A 22,233-nucleotide genomic window follows, 5' to 3' on the forward strand; every position below is an offset into this window, starting at 1 on the left:
CATGTCTGTAGGTCAAACAGGGCATGAGTTGTACCTGTTCAAAGTTGGCATTTTTCAATTGATTGCTTTAGCGCCACCCAATGGTTGTGAGTTTCGCGTCTTCACCGTTTTCCATGACCCTCTACCATATTGCAGAGTTTCGTAAAAAGTGAAAGCACGGTTAGGCCAGATCTGCGAAAACGGCGGAAGAATAATAGAAAAAGTGTAGAGATGCAATAAGGGTCCACGGCCCTAAGGCCTTGGCCCCTTAATTACAACTAATTTAACAATAAAGCAAAAAAAAAAAGCAAAAGCATAAAACAACATTAAAACTAGACGCGTCGCAATTCAGGGCAATTGCGGAGTGTGGTTGCGCCGACGCGAGTCGCGGATCGCTGCCGTCGGGACTCGAGGAATACGCTGGGAGGAATACCATCAGAGGCTGCGCCAATTACATTGTCACATAACTCCTGAGATCACCTGCGTTTCATTTTGAGAGGATTGATCCCCCAACATAAGGTTTTTGCATCAAACTGTTACAGTTTGAGCATTTGTGGCGCCCCCTATGGATCAAAGTGGAAATGCTTTTGGGGATTTGTTGAGTAAACCACCCTTGACATGTGATTCAAATTTGGGATTGACTGGACGTTTCGTTCGTGATTTGTGGCCTTTTTTGTAAAACGGGCCCCTTCCGCTAACTTTGGAAGCCATTTACGGACGAACGGTATGGACTATCAAAATTCTGTTCCGGTCCAGATTATCGCATGGGTCCAGAGATCATGTGTACCGATTTTTGTGAAATTTGGACAAAATATATGGGAGGAGGAGCTAAAAGTGTGTTTTGAAGAAAATTCAAAATGGCGGAAAATCTATCCAGACGCAAATGGGCGTGGCCTATATGGAAAGTTGCGTAATGAAAATTTTTGATTTTACGACCTACGGTTCAAAAGTTATAGGCCAAAACGTAAAGGGGGCTGTTATAGCGCCACCATGATTCCGATTGGTTTAATTATTTTTATAATAATTTCGGACAATATTATGAACCTTTCCTCCAAATCTAGTAACTCTAGCTCTTACGGTTTCTGAGAAAAAAATACTTGAATTTGAGTTTTTTCACTTTTACATTAAAGCGGATGGGGAAATTTAATGCACTAATAAATTAATATCAATTAAACTATACAACCAATCCCTTAGCAAAATACAAGCGCACGATTCCCGGTCAAGACGGTCATTTTGACATATGGCACGACATTGGGGGATAAAAACTGTGGGAGGAGATGCGCGGCAAAGTATTGTTTATCTTGAAGTGGAATAAAGTGTATAGAGTACTATAGTCTGGTTGCCCTGTTAGGGCAACCACACTAATAAGTAAAGTGTGAAGATATCTATAGTCTGGTTGCCCTGTTGGGCAACCACACTAATAATAGCAAAAGGCAGTGAATCAGGCAATACAGTGAGGTCATGGATAACAACACAGAGATTTAAAAATCAACCAAAAAATCTACTAAAAGCAAGAGTAAAGAAGTAGCGGTCTTGAGCTGTGCTTTAAAGCTATCCACAGCGGCTGCCTGTCTTAGGTGTAATGGGAGTTTATTCCACGCTGTCGGTCCGTAGAAGCAGAATGCTGTTATTGTAGGCACCTCGAGCAGGTCAGCATTTGAAGACCCGAGGGGGGCGGTTTGGAACATAATATAGGCAGGCAGTCATAGAGGTAGGAGGGTGTCAGACCATTAGAGCTTTATAAACTAGTAAAGCTGATAGGCAAGCTGTGTCAACAATCTTGGACCGTGTCAGCTGTGTGAGAGAGGCTGTGTGTGCAATTATACATGGCAGAGTCTGTTAGTGAATGTATTCATGGTGAAATGTAATGCTGAAATGAAATGTGATGAGTACAAGGAATGGAAATAACGTTAAGTGAGACACTTTTTTATGGGCCGGTGACAGTGCCCCTAAGGTGAAGCCTGTCCCGTTAAGCCAGTGCCATACTATTTGTTGGAGCATTTTAAGGAGTAGTTCCCCCCATACATTACTTATTTTCTATCAATTACACACACCATGAAACCTTGATTTGTTTTGTCACATTCCTGAGCCAATAATGTGATGACCGGGTCATCGATCAATACTCAATCAATACTTCGAGTCTCCTGCCGGTCATCAAATTATTGGCTTAGGAATGGGACATAAACTAAAAAATGATGAATTCAATGCTTCATGGGGTGTGTAATTGATAGAAAATACGTTTTTTTGGGGTGAAATACTCCTTTAACAACTCATAAACATTTGAACCCTGACTAAATACACATCAAAACCACCAAAACGTTTAGTGAAGTGTCCTCCTCAAAATGAGTGGAGTGGAAGTATGAAGTAGCATATAATGGAAATACACAAGTAAAATGACAACTCAAAATTATACTCAAGTACAGTATTTGAGTAATTACTTATTTACTTTCCTCACTGAATATTAACATGTTCCAAATAGTGTATCTGAAAAGACATGCTGTAATGACTAAATGAAGAAACCCAGCACCCGACCACCCTGCCAATTAAACTATTTATACCACCATTTATTGCCACTGGCATGGACATAAACCACGTAGCCAAGCAGTATCAAGTGAATGTTGGAAGTATAATTTTACAAGTTTATTTTTATGTGTACAACAAGAATGGAAGGACCTTGAAAGGCAACTCCTACTTTTACTTTCTGCATAGCATGCAATGAACACCTAATATAAGGCATGCTGAGATGGTTGACACGCACCCATTGCAGAGGAGTTCAGTGTTCCATTTAGTGGTGAGAGAGACTTTATCTGTCCTTCATAGTCATATAAATGTTTTAGAGATGTTAGTTATGTTAGTCATAGTCAAAATAATAATAATAATAATACATCTATCATGTTAGCTATTCATTTTTAAAATGGCTCCGTACATAGTGCCACATAGCGACAGACATGATCCGAGGTTACAGACACTGAATAACGAGTGGACAGAATAATTTATGTTATATTGAACAATTTAAATGATTGATTGTGTATTATTGTATTTATAGTGATAATAATAATAATTTACATTGTGTGTGTTTTTACCAGATACTTTCTTAATCTTAACCAAGTAATTATTTGGAAGAGTACTTTTACATCTACTAGAGTTATTATTCGTTTAAAGTAACTATTTTTTACTCGAGTAGAGTTTGGCTAGACTGCCCACCTCTGAATGTACCCTTAATTCATACAATGGAATTAAAGAAGAAAGACATCTAGCATTGCTTCAGTACAAATTTAAAAAAATCATGATTACAAATTGTATTAAATCATCAACTAATGTTAATGTCCTCAAAATGATGTGTTTTTTCCACTCTTAGGGGTTGCACTCAAGATTCTACTTCTACTGGTAGTGGGGAAAAGTGAGTGTTCATAATTTTTCTAATAAGCCTACAATAAGCTATAACCATAAAAAATAGTCCTACAATGATCTGCTCAGATCTCAAGTCAGCAAAGGCATCAACACCATCTATTTGTCTGTCTACAGAAAGCCGCCACCATGAGTACGGACGCAGAGATGGAGCAGTATGGCAAGGCCGCCATTTATCTCCGTAAGCCAGAGAGGGAGAGAATGGAGGCTCAAGCTATGCCCTTTGATGCCAAAACTGCAGCATATGTGTCTGATGCTAAGGAGCTGTACCTCAAGTGTAAAATTATAAAGAAGGACGGTGACAAAGTCACTGTGGAAACACTCTTGGATAAAGTGGCAAGTAGAGGTGTATCTAAAATCAAATAGTGGAACAGTACAACTGTAATCACAATACATTCTGGAGTTGTGTTTTTTTTTCTTTTTTAGGAAAGAACTGTAAAGGAGTCTGAAGTCACCCCTATGAACCCTCCCAAGTATGACAAAATTGAGGACATGGCCATGATGACCCACCTCAGTGAAGCCACTGTCCTGTATAACCTCAAAGAGCGTTATGCAGCATGGATGATCTATGTAAGGTTTTCTACATACTGAGAACAGTACAGTATTGCACCTGTCGATAGCAAAGAAAGAAAAATACAGTGTACAAGTTATATCATCAAGTGAAAACCATAGAAAAACGAATGCAAACAAACTCTTCTGAAGTTAACTTGCTCATTAGTTGATGCCACTTGAAACCCGTGACTGTAATATCAGCTCTAGTGATCCGTTGTCCCAGATATGTGGCATGCTCAGTGCTATGTTGTATGATGTTAATGTTCTCTCTCTTCTCCCCTTCAGACCTACTCTGGCTTGTTTTGTGCAACTGTGAACCCCTACAAGTGGCTCCCAGTGTACGACCAGGACGTTGTAAATGCCTACAGAGGCAAGAAGCGTATTGAGGCTCCACCCCACATCTTCTCTGTCTCTGACAACGCCTATCAGTTCATGCTGATGGGTACGTACTACTCAGGACAATGTAAAAACAATAATATAACTATAATGGTTTTGTGGTGTATCCATGACTGAAAGTTTGCTTTACATTTTACAGATAAAGAGAACCAGTCTGTCCTGATCACGTAAGTTTCCCATCTACTAGGCTTTGAAAAAATAACATTGTACATCAATTCACTAACTGCATTTCTCTGAATATGTGTATTTATAACCAGTGGAGAATCCGGTGCTGGAAAGACTGTGAACACCAAGCGTGTCATCCAGTACTTTGCAACAGCTAGTTCTGGTGGAGAGAAATCGGCGGCCGATAGCGGTAAAATCAAGGTATATGTACAAGTTTTTAACTTCAACAAATACATGTTTTTGAACATAAACCATTTGTATGCAATATAGCAATTCAATTTAAAAGAATTCTGACCAAATTTTCAATTGTCTAAAACATTCTAGGGGTCACTGGAGGATCAGATTATTGCTGCCAATCCCTTGCTGGAGTCCTATGGTAATGCCAAGACTGTGAGGAATGACAACTCCTCTCGCTTTGTAAGTATAAATAATGACACTATGAGAAAACCTGCAATAATTCCACAGTGTAGATGCAACTAATTGTGCTATATCAAACAGGGTAAATTCATCAGAATCCATTTCGGCACAACGGGTAAACTGGCCAGTGCTGATATTGAGACATGTAAGTATGAAGTTCACAGATGATAAATTATACATTATACCTTCATTTGAGGATTACATTCTGAGTTATGTATAACCCAGATAGATTATTATTGTTGTTGTTGTTGTTGTTGTTGTTATTATTATTATTATCATTATTATGAGTTATGTGCAACCCATATAGATCTGCTGGAGAAGTCCAGAGTGACCTACCAGCTTGCTGCAGAGAGAGGTTACCACATCTTTTTCCAGATGATGACCAACCACAAACCTGAGATTATTGGTAAGTGGAATTACTGATGATGCAGCGAGCAACATAAATGAATGAATAAAAACACATTTTCACCCTTTTTTAATCCCTTTTAAGAAATGTGTCTGATCAGCTCCAACCCCTACGACTTCCCGTTGATCAGCATGGGTGTGATCACTGTGGCCAGCATTGATGACAAAGTGGAGCTGGACGCTACTGATGTCAGTGAACATTTTTGTTTCTTTCTAATACTCACTATAGTGTGAACTGCAGTCAGTTGCTCTGCAAAATGTATTTTATAAAGCAGTGGTCTCAAAGTTTTCAGGCCGTGACCCCCCAAACTAATCCTATTCGAACTGGGGACCCCCCCACCCTGACAAGCACTTGGAAATGTAGCAGTGGAGGCATTACATTTAGATTGACTCGGTTCCACAGATAAATATTGTGCCGATCTACAGTACATGTTTTAATTTTTTTTACCTCTTTCTTAGGTAATATTCGACAATTTGGCCAATGTTTGACAATTTGAATAGTATAGTTTGTTGATTACTTTTGATGCAGTAATGGTCTTATTTGTTTTATTTCAACGTACTTATTGTATAGGTCTTAAAAGTCCTTAAATTGTCACTTTAGAAATGTGCAGATACCATGTATATACACTTATACTGTATGTTGGTTTGTTAACTGTTGAGTTGTACACAGTTCTAAATTATGTCTGCAATAATCTAATGCTTAATCTCAATCTTTTGAATACATCTCTGCTTATTGACATCAGGATGCTATTGACGTCCTGGGCTTCAACGCTGAGGAAAAACAGATGATCTACAAGTTCACCGGTGCAGTGATGCATCATGGTGTCATGAAGTTCAAACAGAAGCAGCGTGAAGAACAGGCAGAACCTGACGGCACGGAGGGTGAGCTAATCTTTATTATTATTATTATTATTATGTATCATTAACACGGAGGGTTAGCTGCATCTACTAGCTGTATTTACTTACATTCTAAATGGACCAAGCTAAATATATTTTCAATATATTTCCATTATTATTATTGTCTCCGCCAGGCCGAAAGGCATGGCGAGAGAGTATGTTTTGCCCCTGTCCGTCCGTCCGTGTGTGTGTGTGTGTGTCCGTCCGTCCGTGTGTTCGTCTGTGAACAGCTAATCTCCGGCACCGTTGGCTTGATCGCAGCGAAACTGTGCACACACACTCCCTGGATGCCAATTCAGAACCTCTGCCTCAAATGTTTCACATGGGCCTGTTATAGCGCCACCAGGAGGCCGATTTGTGCAAAACATATTTTTTGACAGTACTCCTACAGATTTTGTCCAAAAAACACGCAAATCGGTACACATTATCTCTATAGTCATTAAACAAAACCAAATCATATGCCATCTTGATTGGCTAAAAATGGCTTCCAAAGTTTGCAGGAGTGCTCCGTTTTGAACTAAATGCCTCAAATCATGAACACGGCATGCAATTTCCTTGAAATTGTGCACGCATATTTCCACTATGCCGGGGAAGAAATGGCACTTGAAAATGTTCAAATCAGCCTCATGGTGGCGCTATAACAGGCCGATTCGTGTTTTTACCTATAACTGCACCGATCTGTGTAAAACTTTGTAAGCGCACTCCCTAGAGGTCAAGGAAAAACCTTTGCCCTGCATTTTTCACATCTGCCTTTTATAGCGCCACCAGGAGGCCGACTTATGTAAAACACATTTTTTGCTATTAAGCCTAAATATTTTATGCAAATTTCACGCAAATCGGTACACATGATCTCTATAGTCATGTGATCAAGACGGATGTGTTTGATTTTTCATATTCCATCCTGATTGACATCTAAAGTTTGCAGTAGTGGCTTGTTTTGAACAAAATGCCGCAAATCATGAAAGCAGCATCCGATTGCGGCCAAACTTTGCACGCACAATCACACTATGTTGAGGAGCGCTATAACATTGGCCTGTTATAGCGCAGGTCTAATTTAGCAAGACACATTTTTTGAACAAAATGCCTCAAATCATGAATGCAGTGTCCGATTGCCGTGCAAGGCCTAAGAAGAAATGGCACCCTTTTCACATTGGCCTATTATAGCTCCACCAGGAGGCCACAATAACCTACCTGACCTGGCGGAGACCTGTGCTCCGAGGAGCACTTTTTCTATTTTTTTTTCTATTTTACCGTTTACGGTGGCACGGTGGCGCAGTCGGTAGCGCAGTCGGTTGCGATGTCGCCTCACAGCGAGATGGTCCTGGGTTCGATTCCCACTGTGGGCGCAGGGGGCATGTTCTCTCCTCCGCGTCATCAGTGCCCATACCCTAGGTGGGGTTGGCGAAAGGGCCTTTCTGTGTTGAGTTTGCATGTTCTCCCTGTGTCCCCTATGGTAAATAAATGTGTTCCTTCCGCGCGCTACACCCTTCCGGAGAAACTCCACACACGTCAGGTGATAAGAAGCGGCCTGCTCACTCCTCATGCATTGAAGGAAGCATGAGCTCAGTTCGGGGCTCACCCCAAGCTGGCAGAGGGAGAGTAGCACCCAGGATTAAAGCTTAGGCAATTGGCACTGGGTAAAAGAATGGGTTACAAAAATCGTGGTATAAAAAACTATATATATATATATATATATATATATATATATATATATATATATATATATATATATATATATATATATATATATGTTATACTGTTTAGACTGATGATTATTTGGTTTACCTATGATCCTAGATTACTATCTCTATGCATTTGATGTATTAATTCGTGTTTACCTTGCTTACTGTATATCACACTCTGGATTAAGAGCGTCTGCTAAATGCCTAAATTGTAAATTGCAAATTGTATGAACATTTCAGAGGCTGACAAGATTTGCTACCTGTTGGGCATAAACTCAGCAGAGATGCTTAAGGCGTATTGCTACCCCAGAGTGAAAGTTGGAAACGAGTATGTCACTAAGGGACAGACTGTGCCACAGGTGAGTAAATTACATTATTGCCATGTTCTGATTTCATACGCACTTTATATTCTCAACACAGCATACCATTAGAACTCTAATATCTTTTTGAGTTGTGTCCAGACTGTCTTAAATCATCTTCTGTAAAAACACCCGGGACAGACTCTTCTCCCTTCTGGCTCCCAAACTGTGGAACAAACTCCCCATTGCAGACTCACTCCCAATCTTCTGCCGTAATCTGAAGACTCACCTCTTCAGACTCCATAGCCCGTAGAACTTGCCGTAGAACTTGCCCTAGCCTTGATGACCTTGCAGGCTTATGCAAAGGCTAAATGTAATTTCGATGGCATGTTATGTAGACAGATGCCAGGTTAATCTGTTACGACCTGGCATCCAAGTGTATTGTTTCAACGTGCAGATTATAGATTGTTTTAGATTATAATGTTTAGACTGATGATAGGTTCTTGGTTTACCTATGATCCTAGATTACTAATGCAATGCATTTGATGCATTACCTCGTGTTTTCCTTGCTTACTGTAAATCACTCTGGATTAAGAGCGTCTGCTAAATGCCTAAATTGTAAATTGTGTAATTCACACCCCTACTAATAACGTTCCTATTTCCATAGGTAATGAACTCAGTTGGTGCCTTGGCCAAGTCCATCTATGAGAAGGAGTTCTTCTGGATGGTCATTAGGATCAATGAGATGCTGGACACCAAGCAGCAGAGAAACTACTACATTGGTGTGCTGGACATCGCTGGTTTTGAAATCTTTGATGTAAGCATGGACTTGTTTTAAGTGGGAGACTTATTATTTTTGTCACAATTACACAATTACAAGAAATTGGGCTAATGATATTTCCACTCACAGTTCAACACCCTGGAGCAGCTGTGCATCAACTTCACCAATGAGAAACTGCAACAGTTTTTCAACCACACCATGTTTGTTCTGGAGCAAGAAGAGTACAAGAAGGAAGGAATTCCCTGGGATCTTATTGACTTCGGCATGGACTTGGCTGTCTGCATTGAGCTAATTGAGAAGGTATTATTATATTTTATTACACGGCTTGGTTGGATGCTTAATTCTGATTGGTCAATCACTGAATTCAACGGTGTGTTATTTCTGGATAATGACCGATGAGCTCAATAACAGACCGCTGTCTAATCAAAGGCTCAGAGCACCTGTGCTAGTTGATTTTGTGCACCTGCGCTAGTTGATTTTATGTAAACAAACACACAATGTCATTTACAGCTAAACATTGATCTCAAGTGAAGAAGCGAGAAATAGAAATGCAGTAACCGATTGAAATTTGATCAACACTTCCTTGTTTTCCGAGGTGACCGTGTCCGCACGGCGTAACACTTTTGGAACACTTTCATTACCGTAAACAAGGACATACTTTGTTTTCTTGTAACTTTTGGTAAATTTATTAATTTATTTATTAAAGGAATTTCCCCACAGTTTTCTCACCTTTTCTATGATGTTATGATATCCTGGGATGAGTGGTACAGTAGAAAAATGTCATAACTCCATCCCGGGTCCGTCACAGCTAAAAACGCGCGCCTATGGGCGTTGCGCTAAATCGCATATTTGAATAGTTTTTTTTGTTTGTTTTTTCTTTGGTGAGATCAGACGTTCATAGTGACAGAATACTATCCAACGTGACTGTCTTGAATGCGCCCCACCGAAATTCTCGCTAGACGTGAGAAATCTCGTTTCACTTTAAGTAGCCATTTAATTAGCGGGATGATTTATGTTGTCTAGAGGACGGGCGGGTGGACGGACTTCACAAATGTAACATGCGGAACAGCGAGGTGCACCATTGCCCTGATCCGCACCAAACTTGGCACCAACACTGGTCATGGGTCTGCCATCAGAATAGACACAACAGGGACCACATGTGGCACCCAGTGGGTGCCACAGGCGCACCCTTAGCCTGCCCCCACCTATTGGCTGTACTTTAAACAGCATTAACTCCACTTCCCAGCTTGCTAAACGCCCCAAACTTGGTAGGTGCTCTTAGACGGTCCAATAAAGACAGGCTGTAATTACTTAATCCCTGCCCCCTCAGTGTTCCTATTGGCTGGGCTTTAAACAACAATTATTATTATTATTATACTATTATATGTTATCATGGACTTGGCTGTCTGCATTGAGCTGATTGAGAAGGTATACAATTAGTATTATACTATTATATATTATCATGGACTTGGCTGTCTGCATTGAGCTCATTGAGAAGTTATACAATTATTATTATATTATTATATATTATCATGGACTTGGCTGTCTGCATTAAGCTAATTGAGAAGGTATACAATTATGTTGTGCTTTAATGGACATGATGTTAATATAGTTTTTGTCATTGGCACTTCGTTTGTGGTGATTTGTCTCTTTTGTCTCCTTTACAAAGCCCCTGGGCATCTTCTCCATCCTTGAAGAGCAGTGCATGTTCCCAAAGTCTTCTGACAAGACCTTCGCCGAAAAGTTGCTTGACCAGCATCTTGGGAAGAACAAGGCCTTTGAGAAGCCCAAGCCGGCCAAAGGCAAGGGTGAGGCTCACTTCTCCCTGGTCCACTACGCTGGAACTGTGGACTACAGCATCACAGGCTGGCTTGAGAAGAACAAGGACCCCCTGAACGACTCAGTCATTCAGCTGTACCAAAAGTCTTCAGTTAAACTGCTGGCTGTGTTCTATCCACCTCCTGAGCCTGAAGGTATGTTTATTAATATAATAATATGATATAATGTGTTCTATCCTCCTTCTGATTCTGAAGGTATGTGTATTAATGGTATAATATGATATAATGTGTTCTATCCTCCTCCTGAGTCTGAAGGTATGTTTATTAATATAATAATATGATATAATGTGTTCTATCCTCCTTCTGATTCTGAAGGTATGTGTATTAATGTAATAATATAATATAATGTGTTCTATCCCCCAACTGAGCCTAATTCTAGAAACACTCCGAATTTTACAAGAAGGGAGGAATTTTCATTCTGGATATCAAAAAATATATGTCTGTTGACTTTAACAAATGAAGAAAAGGAGGGATGCGGGAGAAACTGTCCACTCATGATTCTAACCAATATAAACAGATAACACAAAGAAGGGCGGCAAGAAGAAGGGTGGTTCCATGCAGACTGTGTCTAGTGCTTTCAGGGTAAGAATATTTATTCATTATTATCAACATTATATTCCTGTAAAAAATAGGCATGATGAAAAGACATGCCTATTTTTTACAGGAATATAATGTTGGGGGGGAAAGTTCAATATTGTCGTACTTTTTACTAAAACTAATTGTCTCAATAGGCGAACTTGGGGATGCTGATGACCAATCTGAGGAGCACTCATCCTCACTTTGTGCGTTGCCTGATTCCCAACGAGTCCAAGACTCCAGGTAAACACTGAAAATAAACATTTAAACAAATGATTGTGAGGTGGCCATCGTTGAATGCAACTTTGGTGTGTAACTATTTTGTCCTAATAATAATGAAGCAACATCTTTACAGGCCTGATGGAGAACTTCCTGGTCATCCACCAGCTGAGGTGTAACGGTGTGCTGGAGGGCATCAGGATTTGTACAAAGGGCTTCCCAAGCAGAATCCCCTATGCTGACTTCAAGCAGAGGTATTCATTCCTTTTTCCAGCAACTTTTAGTTCCACACCTATTAAAACAAAATGACCCACTTTTACAAAACAGGTACAAAGTACTGAATGTCAGCGCAAAATGACCTTGAACTTTAAAAAACAGGTACAAAGTACTGAATGCCAGCGCATGTCCCGATGGCGCGTTCATGGACAACAAGAAAGCCTCTGAGAAGCTTCTTGGGTCCATTGACGTACCTCATGATGAGTACAAGTTTGGACACACCAAGGTAAACACACTGTGAACCTGGTTTAACATTATCCAGAGAGGACTTAAAGTAGATTTTAAGGTTGTTTAGTTACAGTGTTGGTAACATTGTGTTCAGGTGTTCTTCAAAGCTGGTCTGCTGGGTGTCCTTGAGGAGATGCGAGATGAAAAGCTGTTTGCTCTGGTCACAATGACTCAGGCTCTCGGACGAGCTTACGTCATGAGGAAGGAGTTTGTCAAGATGATGGTTAGGAGGTAATATGAAAACATCAATTCAATATTAAGTAAAATTTGTAAGTAAACGTTGTCATTGCTGTTCAATAAAATACATGTAGAGTGTAAAATCACTATAATAAAATAGTAAAAATCGCCGAGCAAGCTTTTGATGACGGTGGCATGGACAAAAACTCCCCTTAAACAGGAGGAGAAACCTTGAGCAGAAACAGGCTCTAGGATGCCATCTGCATTTACCTTCCCGGGGGTTAACAACAATAATACCAACAGCAATAATAACGACAACAATAGTAACAACTATGACACAATAATAGCAGCTATATTAACAGCCTGCAGTTGTATTACTGACACTGAAACTGTTTTCCACAGAGAGGCCATTTACACCATCCAGTTCAACGTGCGCTCATTCTGCAATGTGAAAAACTGGCCATGGATGGGGCTGTACTTCAAGATCAAGCCTCTCCTGCAGAGCGCTGAGACTGAGAAGGAGCTGCAGAACATGAAGGAGAACTATGAGAAGATGAAGACTGACCTGGCTGCTGCCCTGGCCACGAAGAAGACACTGGAAGAGAAACTGGTGGCTGTGGTGCAGGAGAAGAATAACCTTGCACAGTCAGCGGCATCAGTAAGTAGCTACAGTTGTACAGGAAATGTTGATAATATTTCATATTGTTCATCATCCTATCTTAAATCTTTTATCTAATGTAAAATGTAGATATAGACCATGGCAGAGAATACCGGGTGGTCGAATGGCAGTTGGCATCATTGTATAGCTACATGGGTACCAGCACAAAGGCCTGACCCAATTTGTCGTTCTTCTGTGGTGGAGGTTGAATCTGCATATGCCACTGCTCCTCACCCAGGCACTACTATAGTATATCATTTTGGAGGAGGTTGATAGCCTATAGCTTCTTCCTTGTCCTCACCTCCGCTACCGCCTCCGTACCGTCCAGGCTCTGACAATGATAGAGCCTGCCTTCTTCATCAGCTTGTTCAGTCAGTTAATCTCCCCTGTGTTAATTTAGCCCCCCCCCCCCCCCCCCCCAGGAAGAAGCAGCTTCAAAACAAATCTCATATATCTCACCCAGAACAAATGCTGCAACAATTTCCCTCACTTATCTTTTTCATTGACAACCAGGGAGATGAAGCATTGAATGATGCTGAGGAGAGATGTGAGGGTCTTATTAAAAGTAAGATCCAGTTGGAGGCAAAGGTCAAAGAGACGACTGAGAGACTGGAGGACGAGGAGGAGATCAATGCTGAACTGACTGCCAAGAAGAGGAAGCTCGAAGATGAATGCTCTGAGCTCAAGAAGGACATTGATGACCTGGAGCTCACCCTGGCCAAAGTGGAGAAGGAGAAACACGCCACTGAAAACAAGGTTCAACATTATACATAGCCGTCTTATCAAGTTATAGAACAATAAAGATCCATTCATGATTATACACTCAAGCCGTCTTATCAAGTTATAGAACAATAATGAACCATTCATTCATGTTAATCAGGTGAAGAACCTGACTGAGGAGATGGCCTCTCAGGATGAAGGTCTTGCTAAGCTGACCAAGGAAAAGAAGGCCCTCCAAGAGGCACATCAGCAGACTCTTGATGACCTGCAGGCAGAGGAAGACAAAGTCAACACTCTGACCAAGGCCAAGACCAAGCTGGAGCAGCAAGTTGACGATGTGAGTTCATCAAGTCAATTGGATGTTTTGAAAGTATACGGTATGTCTATTATTGTACTGAATACTAAGACAAATATATTGTTGTGCAGTTGGAGGGTTCTCTGGAGCAAGAGAAGAAGCTCCGCATGGACCTTGAGAGAGCCAAGAGAAAGCTTGAGGGTGATCTGAAACTGGCCCAGGAATCCATCATGGATCTGGAGAATGACAAGCAGCAGTCTGATGAGAAGATTAAGAAGTAATGTGGACCACAATATGAATAATTGATATTGTTATTTTTATTCATATTATGTATTATTAATATTAAATGCCATGGATAAAAACTACCACTAAAATATGATTTACTGTATTCCACAGGAAGGACTTTGAAGTAAGCCAGCTTCTGAGTAAGATTGAGGATGAGCAATCTTTGGGAGCCCAGCTGCAGAAGAAGATCAAAGAACTCCAGGTATTTATTTTATTCATCTTCTTTAAAATCATTGATAATAAGTAAGTGTAAATTAGGATTTTAATATGTTCATTCATTTGAAAGGCTCGTATTGAAGAACTGGAGGAGGAGATCGAGGCAGAGCGTGCCGCTCGTGCCAAGGTTGAGAAGCAGAGAGCTGACCTCTCCAGGGAACTTGAGGAGATCAGCGAGAGGCTGGAGGAGGCCGGTGGAGCCACCGCTGCTCAGATCGAGATGAATAAGAAGCGTGAGGCTGAGTTCCAGAAGCTGCGTCGTGACCTTGAAGAGTCCACCCTGCAGCATGAAGCCACTGCTTCTGCTCTCCGAAAGAAACAGGCGGACAGCGTTGCAGAGCTAGGCGAGCAGATCGACAACCTCCAGCGTGTCAAGCAGAAACTGGAGAAGGAGAAGAGTGAATACAAGATGGAGATCGATGACCTGTCCAGCAACATGGAAGCTGTTGCTAAGGCAAAGGTAGAATAGAATGCTTGTGTGTAATTCTTTACAGATACAAGAATTACTAAAACAAGGGAATACATTGTAGTTCAATGATTGAATATGTCCAATGTTAATCAACAGGGAAATCTTGAGAAGATGTGCCGCACCCTTGAGGACCAACTCAGTGAAATCAAGGCCAAGAGTGATGAGAATGTTCGCCAGTTGAATGATATTGGAGCTCAGAGAGCAAGACTGCTGACGGAAAATGGTAAATGTTCATCGTTAAGTGTAGTAGCCTACATGGTTTGTCAATAGTACTTGAGCAAATTCCATAATTAGAGATAATGCTTTGATCAGCAGTCATCCCAGGACTTTAAGGAATATATATTCAACAAAGATTCTTTAAATGTTTAAAACTAATATTTCAATTTCTAACTAGGTGAGTTTGGTCGTCAACTTGAGGAGAAAGAAGGTCTCGTCTCTCAGCTCACCAGAGGCAAGCAGGCCTTCACCCAACAGATTGAGGAGTTGAAGAGACTCGTTGAAGAGGAGGTTAAGGTAAGGAACAGCTGCCTTTTTTTTTACAAATAGGCTTATAGTTGTCTTTTTGTAATTGTATCCAGCTGACATTACTTTGGCATTTTTCTTTTGACAGGCAAAGAATGCCCTTGCCCATGCTGTGCAATCAGCTCGCCATGACTGTGACCTTCTGAGGGAGCAGTTTGAGGAGGAGCAGGAGGCCAAGGCCGAGCTGCAGCGTGGAATGTCCAAGGCCAACGCTGAGGTGTGTCAGTGGAGGAGCAAGTATGAGACTGATGCTGTCCAACGCACTGAGGAGCTGGAGGAAGCTAAGTAAGTGATCAATGTTTTTACAACATCAGGTACCATTCACTATACAAAATATTGCTGACAATAATATGATTCCATTCAAAACTGATCAACAGGAAGAAGCTCGCCCAGCGTCTTCAGGAAGCTGAGGAGCAAATTGAGGCTGTGAATTCCAAGTGCGCCTCTCTGGAGAAAACCAAACAGAGACTCCAGGGTGAAGTGGAAGACCTCATGATTGATGTGGAGAGGGCCAATGGTTTGGCTGCCAACCTTGACAAGAAACAGAGAAACTTTGATAAGGTGCTTTGACATACATTATTTTAGAACAAAATCATTCTCGCCTTCTTAAACTGGGGTAAATGACACATTTCGTTACAAATGCTGTGCAGGTCTTGGCAGATTGGAAGCAGAAATATGAAGAGGGCCAGGCCGAGCTGGAGGGAGCTCAGAAAGAGGCTCGTTCTCTCAGCACTGAGATGTTTAAAATGAAGAATTCCTATGAGGAGTCTCTGGACCACCTGGAGACCATGAAGCGTGAGAACAAGAACCTGCAACGTGAGTTTTATTTTAGTTATTTTAATGACATCATAAATATTCAAGATCAGGCTACAACTTTATTCAAATGAAAATACAAATGCAAATAGTTTCTGATTTGTAAAGTTCCTCATTCATTATTTTCAATCAACTGCAGAGGAGATCTCAGACCTGACTGAACAGATTGGTGAGACTGGAAAGAGCATCCATGAGCTGGAGAAATCCAAGAAACAGACAGAGACAGAGAAGTCAGAGATCCAGACAGCCCTGGAGGAAGCTGAGGTAAAACTTTTACAAATTGTCTATATCTTAGATGTCTTTAAATAAGTTTTATATTATAAAAAGAGACTGTGTCTCTACGTGTTTTTACTGGTTAAATAAAAAAAAATATTCAAACAGTGTAGCAGTATATGATCGATGTTACATTAAAAGGTTCTACAACTTTTTGATCCTGTATTACATTTTAGGGTACCCTGGAGCACGAGGAGTCCAAGATTCTTCGCGTTCAGCTGGAGCTCAACCAGATCAAGGGTGAGGTTGACAGGAAGCTCGCAGAGAAGGACGAAGAGATGGAGGGGATCAAGAGGAACAGCCAGAGGGTGATTGACTCCATGCAGGGCACTCTGGACTCTGAGGTCAGGAGCAGAAACGATGCCCTGAGAATCAAGAAGAAGATGGAGGGAGACCTGAACGAGATGGAGGTTCAGCTGAGCCATGCCAACCGCCAGGCTGCTGAGTCCCAGAAGCAGCTGAGGAACGTCCAGGGACAGCTTAAGGTGCAAAACATATTAGTTAGACACATATTCAAACAATGAAACTGCACTGAACAAGTCACAATCTGATGTTTCTCTCAACGTGACCACCTCAAATGTGATTTATTTAAGGATGCCCAACTGCACCTTGACGATGCTTGCAGAGGCCAAGAAGATTCGAAGGAGCAAGCTGCCATGGTGGAGCGCAGGAATGGCCTCATGGTTTCTGAGATCGAGGAGCTGAGAGTGGCTCTGGAACAGACAGAGAGAGGCCGCAAAGTGGCTGAACAAGAACTAGTGGATGCCAGTGAACGCGCTGGCCTGTTGCACTCCCAGGTAAGTCAATGGAAAAACTCTCAACATATTTAACATACAAGTCATTTAGACTTGCATTGCTAAACTGAATCTTTATTTTAGAACACAAGCCTTCTGGGCACCAAGAAGAAACTTGAGAGTGACCTGATCCAGGTCCAAGGCGAAGTGGATGACAGTGTAAATGAAGCAAGGAATGCTGAGGAGAAGGCAAAGAAAGCCATCACTGATGTAAGTTAGGATGACCACCCCTTATCCAATATACCAGGACAATTAGACATCCTTATGGCATGCTTAATATAAACATACAATACAATACAGCTCGCGCATGGCATGCACATGTTGAAAACCATTGCTCTATAATAGGCTACAACAATGCGGTACAATGAAGTATATTTTATCTTGTACAAACACTAGAAGTTCGGGCCGCTACGCGGCCCGAACGTCTAGCGTGACGCGTCGTTCACTTTGCAGTGCCACCTTACAGGCACCTCACAGTGTGAGAGAGAGTTTTGTGCTCTCCTAAATCCACGGCAGGCTTTGAAAGTACCCACTTCAGAAAGAGGTGACGTGCATCACCTCTCCAATGACCAAAACCCACATTGTGATTACTCAGACCTGGTATGGCAGACCTGTGGGGAGTGTGCAGTGGTGTACAATGTGAAAAGATAGTTGAAATCGCAGGAGATGAAGTTAGCAGTTTATTTGTGTAAAGGGTCATCGGCGTGGGTTGTGTTGAGGATGGAAGCCGTCGATCTGGTGCATCCTACCTATTTATAGGTAGGATGTGATGTCATGCTGTCGTGAGATTACGTCACACTGGCGTGTCTCATCGTGATGTCACGACCGTGATGTCATATGACGTCACACTGGCTACATACAACGTTACAGACAACCGACATGGCGCAGGATTCAAATTGTATATATAGATACAAGAGAACTAAATGCTAAACTTGTCTTATTCAAACAGCCATGATGAAGATCATAGGGAATAAACTAAGGAACATTGCTATGTTCAGTCTTTATATCAGAAATATGTGCTCAGGGAGACAAAGAACATTCTGAACCCAGCATTCTGAGGTGCTGGCTCAGGCAGATGGTTCAGATTGCTACAGTGCTAATCTCTTAAGAACAGATTTTGCTCTGCGTTTGAATCTGTCGGTAGCCGTGTTGACAACCCGTGCACATTGGCTACAAGTGGCCGTGCCATCAGATCAGGAAGCAGGGCACGCTTTACCCAATCAAATGTAGTGGGCGGGATTTACGTGTGTGCCGTTCGTTCCCCACTGGAAACAAAGCGAAACTCATTTAACAATAGCGTCCTCGAAGCAGACGAAACCACGTAAAGTTAGTAACATTTTAAATTGCTCTTTCATCATAGAAACAAGTGGGCTTATAAACAAAACGATCCATGTTCTTTGGGAGAAAAGGGGTTTGTGTTCCGTGGAGAAATATTGTTAGTGGGTATGAAAACATAGTCGCACCACTGGATATTTACCTGGTTTGTTTCCTTCCGGTCTTATGACACTAGTATCTGTTTATTACCTTATTATTACCAACATTTTAATGAGCTATTTTGTGAATGTATTTATTTTATTTTAGTATAATCTATGTACATTATTTGTATATTGTGATTTTCTTGTGTGTGATAAAGCAGCATAATACAATGAAGTACAATGAAGCATATTTTCTCCTGTACAAACATTACTCTCCAGGCTGCTATGATGGCAGAGGAGCTTAAGAAGGAACAGGACACTAGTTCTCACCTGGAGAGGATGAAGAAGAACCTGGAGGTCACAGTCAAGGACCTGCAGCACCGCCTGGACGAGGCGGAGAACCTGGCTATGAAGGGAGGCAAGAAGCAGCTCCAGAAACTGGAGTCTAGGGTAAGATGTAGTTTACTTCAACACAGCTTATAGTCAATAAAATAAGAAGAAATAATTTCATTGTGCATCATTCCATTGTAAAGGTGCGTGAACTGGAGGGAGAGGTTGAAGGAGCACAGAGAGGCGGAGCAGACGCTATTAAAGGTGTCCGCAAGTACGAGAGGAGAGTGAAGGAGCTGACATACCAGGTACTGTATATCATGTTCATTTAAATAACCATCATGCCACTGATTGAATTAAAATAAATTGCTATAACTAATGTTATAAATTCACTTCAGACTGAAGAGGACAAGAAGAATCTTGGCAGGCTGCAGGATCTGGTAGACAAACTGCAGATGAAGGTGAAGGGCTACAAGAGGCAGGCTGAGGAAGCGGTAAGACAAATATACAGACAAATCTTTAGTTGTGGTTGCCATGGGCATAGTGTTGTTGTCATAGTTTAACTAATGGAATAATTAAAGGTATAATAGGAATCAGTTGTTAATATGACCAACAGCAGAGCATTTTTCAGTGTCCATCTTGCTGCTTTCCACAAGCGGAATAGTAATCTCTAGCTTGCCATGCTTATGCAGTATAGCATGCACACGGCGGTACTGCAATACACTGCACACATGGGCCTTGTGGAAGCTCTGACCTTATACTGTAACATGGGTGCTGAAAGGAAAAGCATGCACATGCTGCAGACGCAGTGTTTCAGGCCTAATGGTAACATTTCCAAAATGGACTACAGAAAGCAATAGACTTTGTTTCCGATAATCTGCAATTTTTGGCTCGGGGTGCCAAACAAGAACAAGAAAACAGCCATGATTGTGCCATTCCAATGAGAACCTGTCAAGGCTCACTCATAAACATGCTACATATGCCATTGTATTTGCCACAACCACACATTACAATTTCCTGAAATTGTCTTGTTTGGACTATAATTGTAAGATGCTCTTTTCAAATATTGAGGCTTTGAACCATCTCTATCATATTGTAGGAGGAAGCAGCCAACACTCACCTGTCCAAGTGCAGAAAGGTTCAGAATGAGCTGGAGGAGGCTGAAGAGCGTGCTGACATCGCTGAAGGCCAGGTCAACAAGATGAGAGCTAAAAGTCGTGACTCCAAGGTAATGCATGTTCAATATGAAGGTTCATTATGTTGATTATCTTTAACTAAAGATTCATGTTGAATATCTAAAATTATATTCCTATTGTTACAGGGAAAAGACGCTGCTGAATAAGTTCTCCAATTCAAGTCACCGTACAAAGTCATAAAATATGACCTATTGTATTCAATAAAGGTGCATTCTTGTATTCTTGTGTTTCTTGTATTCATTACTTTGTCTTGTCATACTTATTTATTGTGAGGTTTGAATTCTGGGTCCAACTCACATGTCCACTATACCATTTTAAATAAATATGTATATTATCATCTGAATTGTTTAAAGCTGGGCCAGACTGAAGCCATTCTTTTTGGGTCCAGAATTAACCCCTGCAAGGCCAAAGACTTCACGGTCAAAGTGGTTGACAATTTTATCACAAGGAAAGAAGAAATTACCTACCTGAGTTGTATTTTATAAATCTTTCCAATGAAAAAATAGCAACAAAAGTAATCAGGAAAGTCAACCAAAGAACAAGAATTTTGAGTAGGATTTCTTTGTTGGTCAGTAGGAATACACTGAGGACACTAGCTGGAACACTCATCCAATGTCATTTTGACTGCATGCACCTCATGGTAGCATAGCACCACAAAAGGCATTACAAACAACGCTTCAAACCTTGCAAAACAAACTGGTCAAGTTACTATTTGGCCTCACACCTAGAACTCACCTAACCCCTGCTCATATATGCTAGGGTGGGATGGCTCAGGGTAGAGGACAGAGTACAGCAACTTGCAATGGGCCTGATCTTCAAGATACTCAAGTCTACAGAGACACCCATGTATCTGTGAAACTATTTCAATAACGGAAAAGGCATACACAACACCAGAGGGAGCTCCACTGATCTGGTGTTGATGATTTCTCCATCAATATCATTGTATATTATTGTCTCCGCCAGGCCGAAAGGCAAGGCGAGAGAGTATGTTTTTCACCCTGTCCGTCCGTCCGTCCGTGTGTGTGTGTGTGTGTGTGTGTGTGTGTGTGTGTGTGTGTGTGTGTGTATGTGTGTGTGTGTGTGTGTGTGTGTGTGTGTGTATGTGTGTCCGTCAGTCTGTGATCAGCTAATCTCCAGCACCGTTGGCACGATCGCAGCGAAACTGTGCACACATGCCTAAATGTTTGAAATTGTTTATACACTAAGCTATCCCCGTCAGTCCCAAGTCCTGAGGGCTACAGTAGGTAGGCTAGTCGACTCTTAAGTCTACTACATTTATTTGGACTTATATTTTATATTTGAATCTCTTGGTTGTAATTGAGTTTCATGCCAGCTGTGCTGCTAAACACCTGAATTCCCCTCTGGGATTAATAAAGACTTATCAAGGTAATGAATGCTATGTTGATGTGTTCCTTTACTATTATTGATATCCCTGCCTACATGCAGCACAGTGGCCAGAACTTAACGCGCCCCAGGACACACTGGGTAATCTTATATCATTTGACATAATACACTACAAGATTTTGTAGATCTGCTATTTCCGCAAAATCTTTGCCCATTCTCGCCTGACATGGCCTGAATATGAATGCTATATTCTGAATCATTCATCAGTGGAGATAGTTATGGGACAGGTTATTGCTACTACTGTCCTGCAGCTCTACCAGTGATGAGGAGGGTTCAGCATTTATTTATTTATCTAAAAAGCCATTTTATAAACTATCCTCTCAGTCTTGCTTGGAATGTTGGTAGTATAGCTCCCCCTGCAGGTTACACAACCATGCGCACTAGGAGCCCAAGCTTATGCTGTATTTAGTTTTTTTGACACAAAGATATACAATAAGTTAATATTCTGGTGCTAGATTGCACCTTATATGTATGCCTATTGCCTAGGTATGTTTATATGTAGATATTGTTTGTACACTGTGCTATCTAGGTCAGTCCAAGTGCTAATG

At 41.2% G+C, this 22,233-nt stretch overlaps 1 protein-coding gene across 1 annotated transcript; it reads left to right on the forward strand.

The window, feature by feature from the left end:
* Positions 1 to 3,325: 3,325 nt before the first annotated feature.
* Positions 3,326 to 20,500, forward strand: LOC311060480 (myosin heavy chain, fast skeletal muscle-like). Its single transcript, XM_084078660.1, has 40 exons — positions 3,326 to 3,379; positions 3,505 to 3,720; positions 3,814 to 3,957; positions 4,225 to 4,381; positions 4,475 to 4,502; positions 4,593 to 4,701; positions 4,825 to 4,917; positions 4,999 to 5,062; positions 5,225 to 5,323; positions 5,408 to 5,511; positions 6,066 to 6,204; positions 8,142 to 8,260; positions 8,868 to 9,017; positions 9,111 to 9,281; positions 10,651 to 10,954; positions 11,337 to 11,401; positions 11,551 to 11,638; positions 11,751 to 11,868; positions 11,993 to 12,116; positions 12,213 to 12,349; positions 12,698 to 12,953; positions 13,467 to 13,709; positions 13,834 to 14,010; positions 14,100 to 14,245; positions 14,365 to 14,455; positions 14,540 to 14,929; positions 15,035 to 15,161; positions 15,333 to 15,451; positions 15,549 to 15,745; positions 15,838 to 16,021; positions 16,111 to 16,276; positions 16,413 to 16,537; positions 16,723 to 17,031; positions 17,140 to 17,343; positions 17,425 to 17,550; positions 19,035 to 19,205; positions 19,289 to 19,393; positions 19,484 to 19,579; positions 20,185 to 20,313; positions 20,407 to 20,500. The coding sequence occupies exons 2-40, from the start codon at positions 3,517 to 3,519 to the stop codon at positions 20,425 to 20,427; spliced, it is 5,799 nt and encodes a 1,932-aa protein (XP_083934786.1). The 5' UTR covers positions 3,326 to 3,379; positions 3,505 to 3,516; the 3' UTR covers positions 20,428 to 20,500.
* Positions 20,501 to 22,233: the final 1,733 nt, after the last annotated feature.

The sequence above is a fragment of the Gymnoscopelus microlampas genome (assembly GCF_963454915.1).
Source record: "Gymnoscopelus microlampas genome assembly, chromosome: 14".
Classification (NCBI taxonomy): domain Eukaryota; kingdom Metazoa; phylum Chordata; class Actinopteri; order Myctophiformes; family Myctophidae; genus Gymnoscopelus; species Gymnoscopelus microlampas.

Bases quoted from the DNA above. Each gene is read 5' to 3' on its own strand.
- LOC311060480 (XM_084078660.1), top strand. From the start codon at position 3,517: ATGAGTACGGACGCAGAGATGGAGCAGTATGGCAAGGCCGCCATTTAT. The intron at 14,246-14,364 runs GTAATGTGGACC...TGTATTCCACAG, and splicing joins TCTGATGAGAAGATTAAGAA to GAAGGACTTTGAAGTAAGCC. The intron at 14,456-14,539 runs GTATTTATTTTA...TTCATTTGAAAG, and splicing joins AGAAGATCAAAGAACTCCAG to GCTCGTATTGAAGAACTGGA.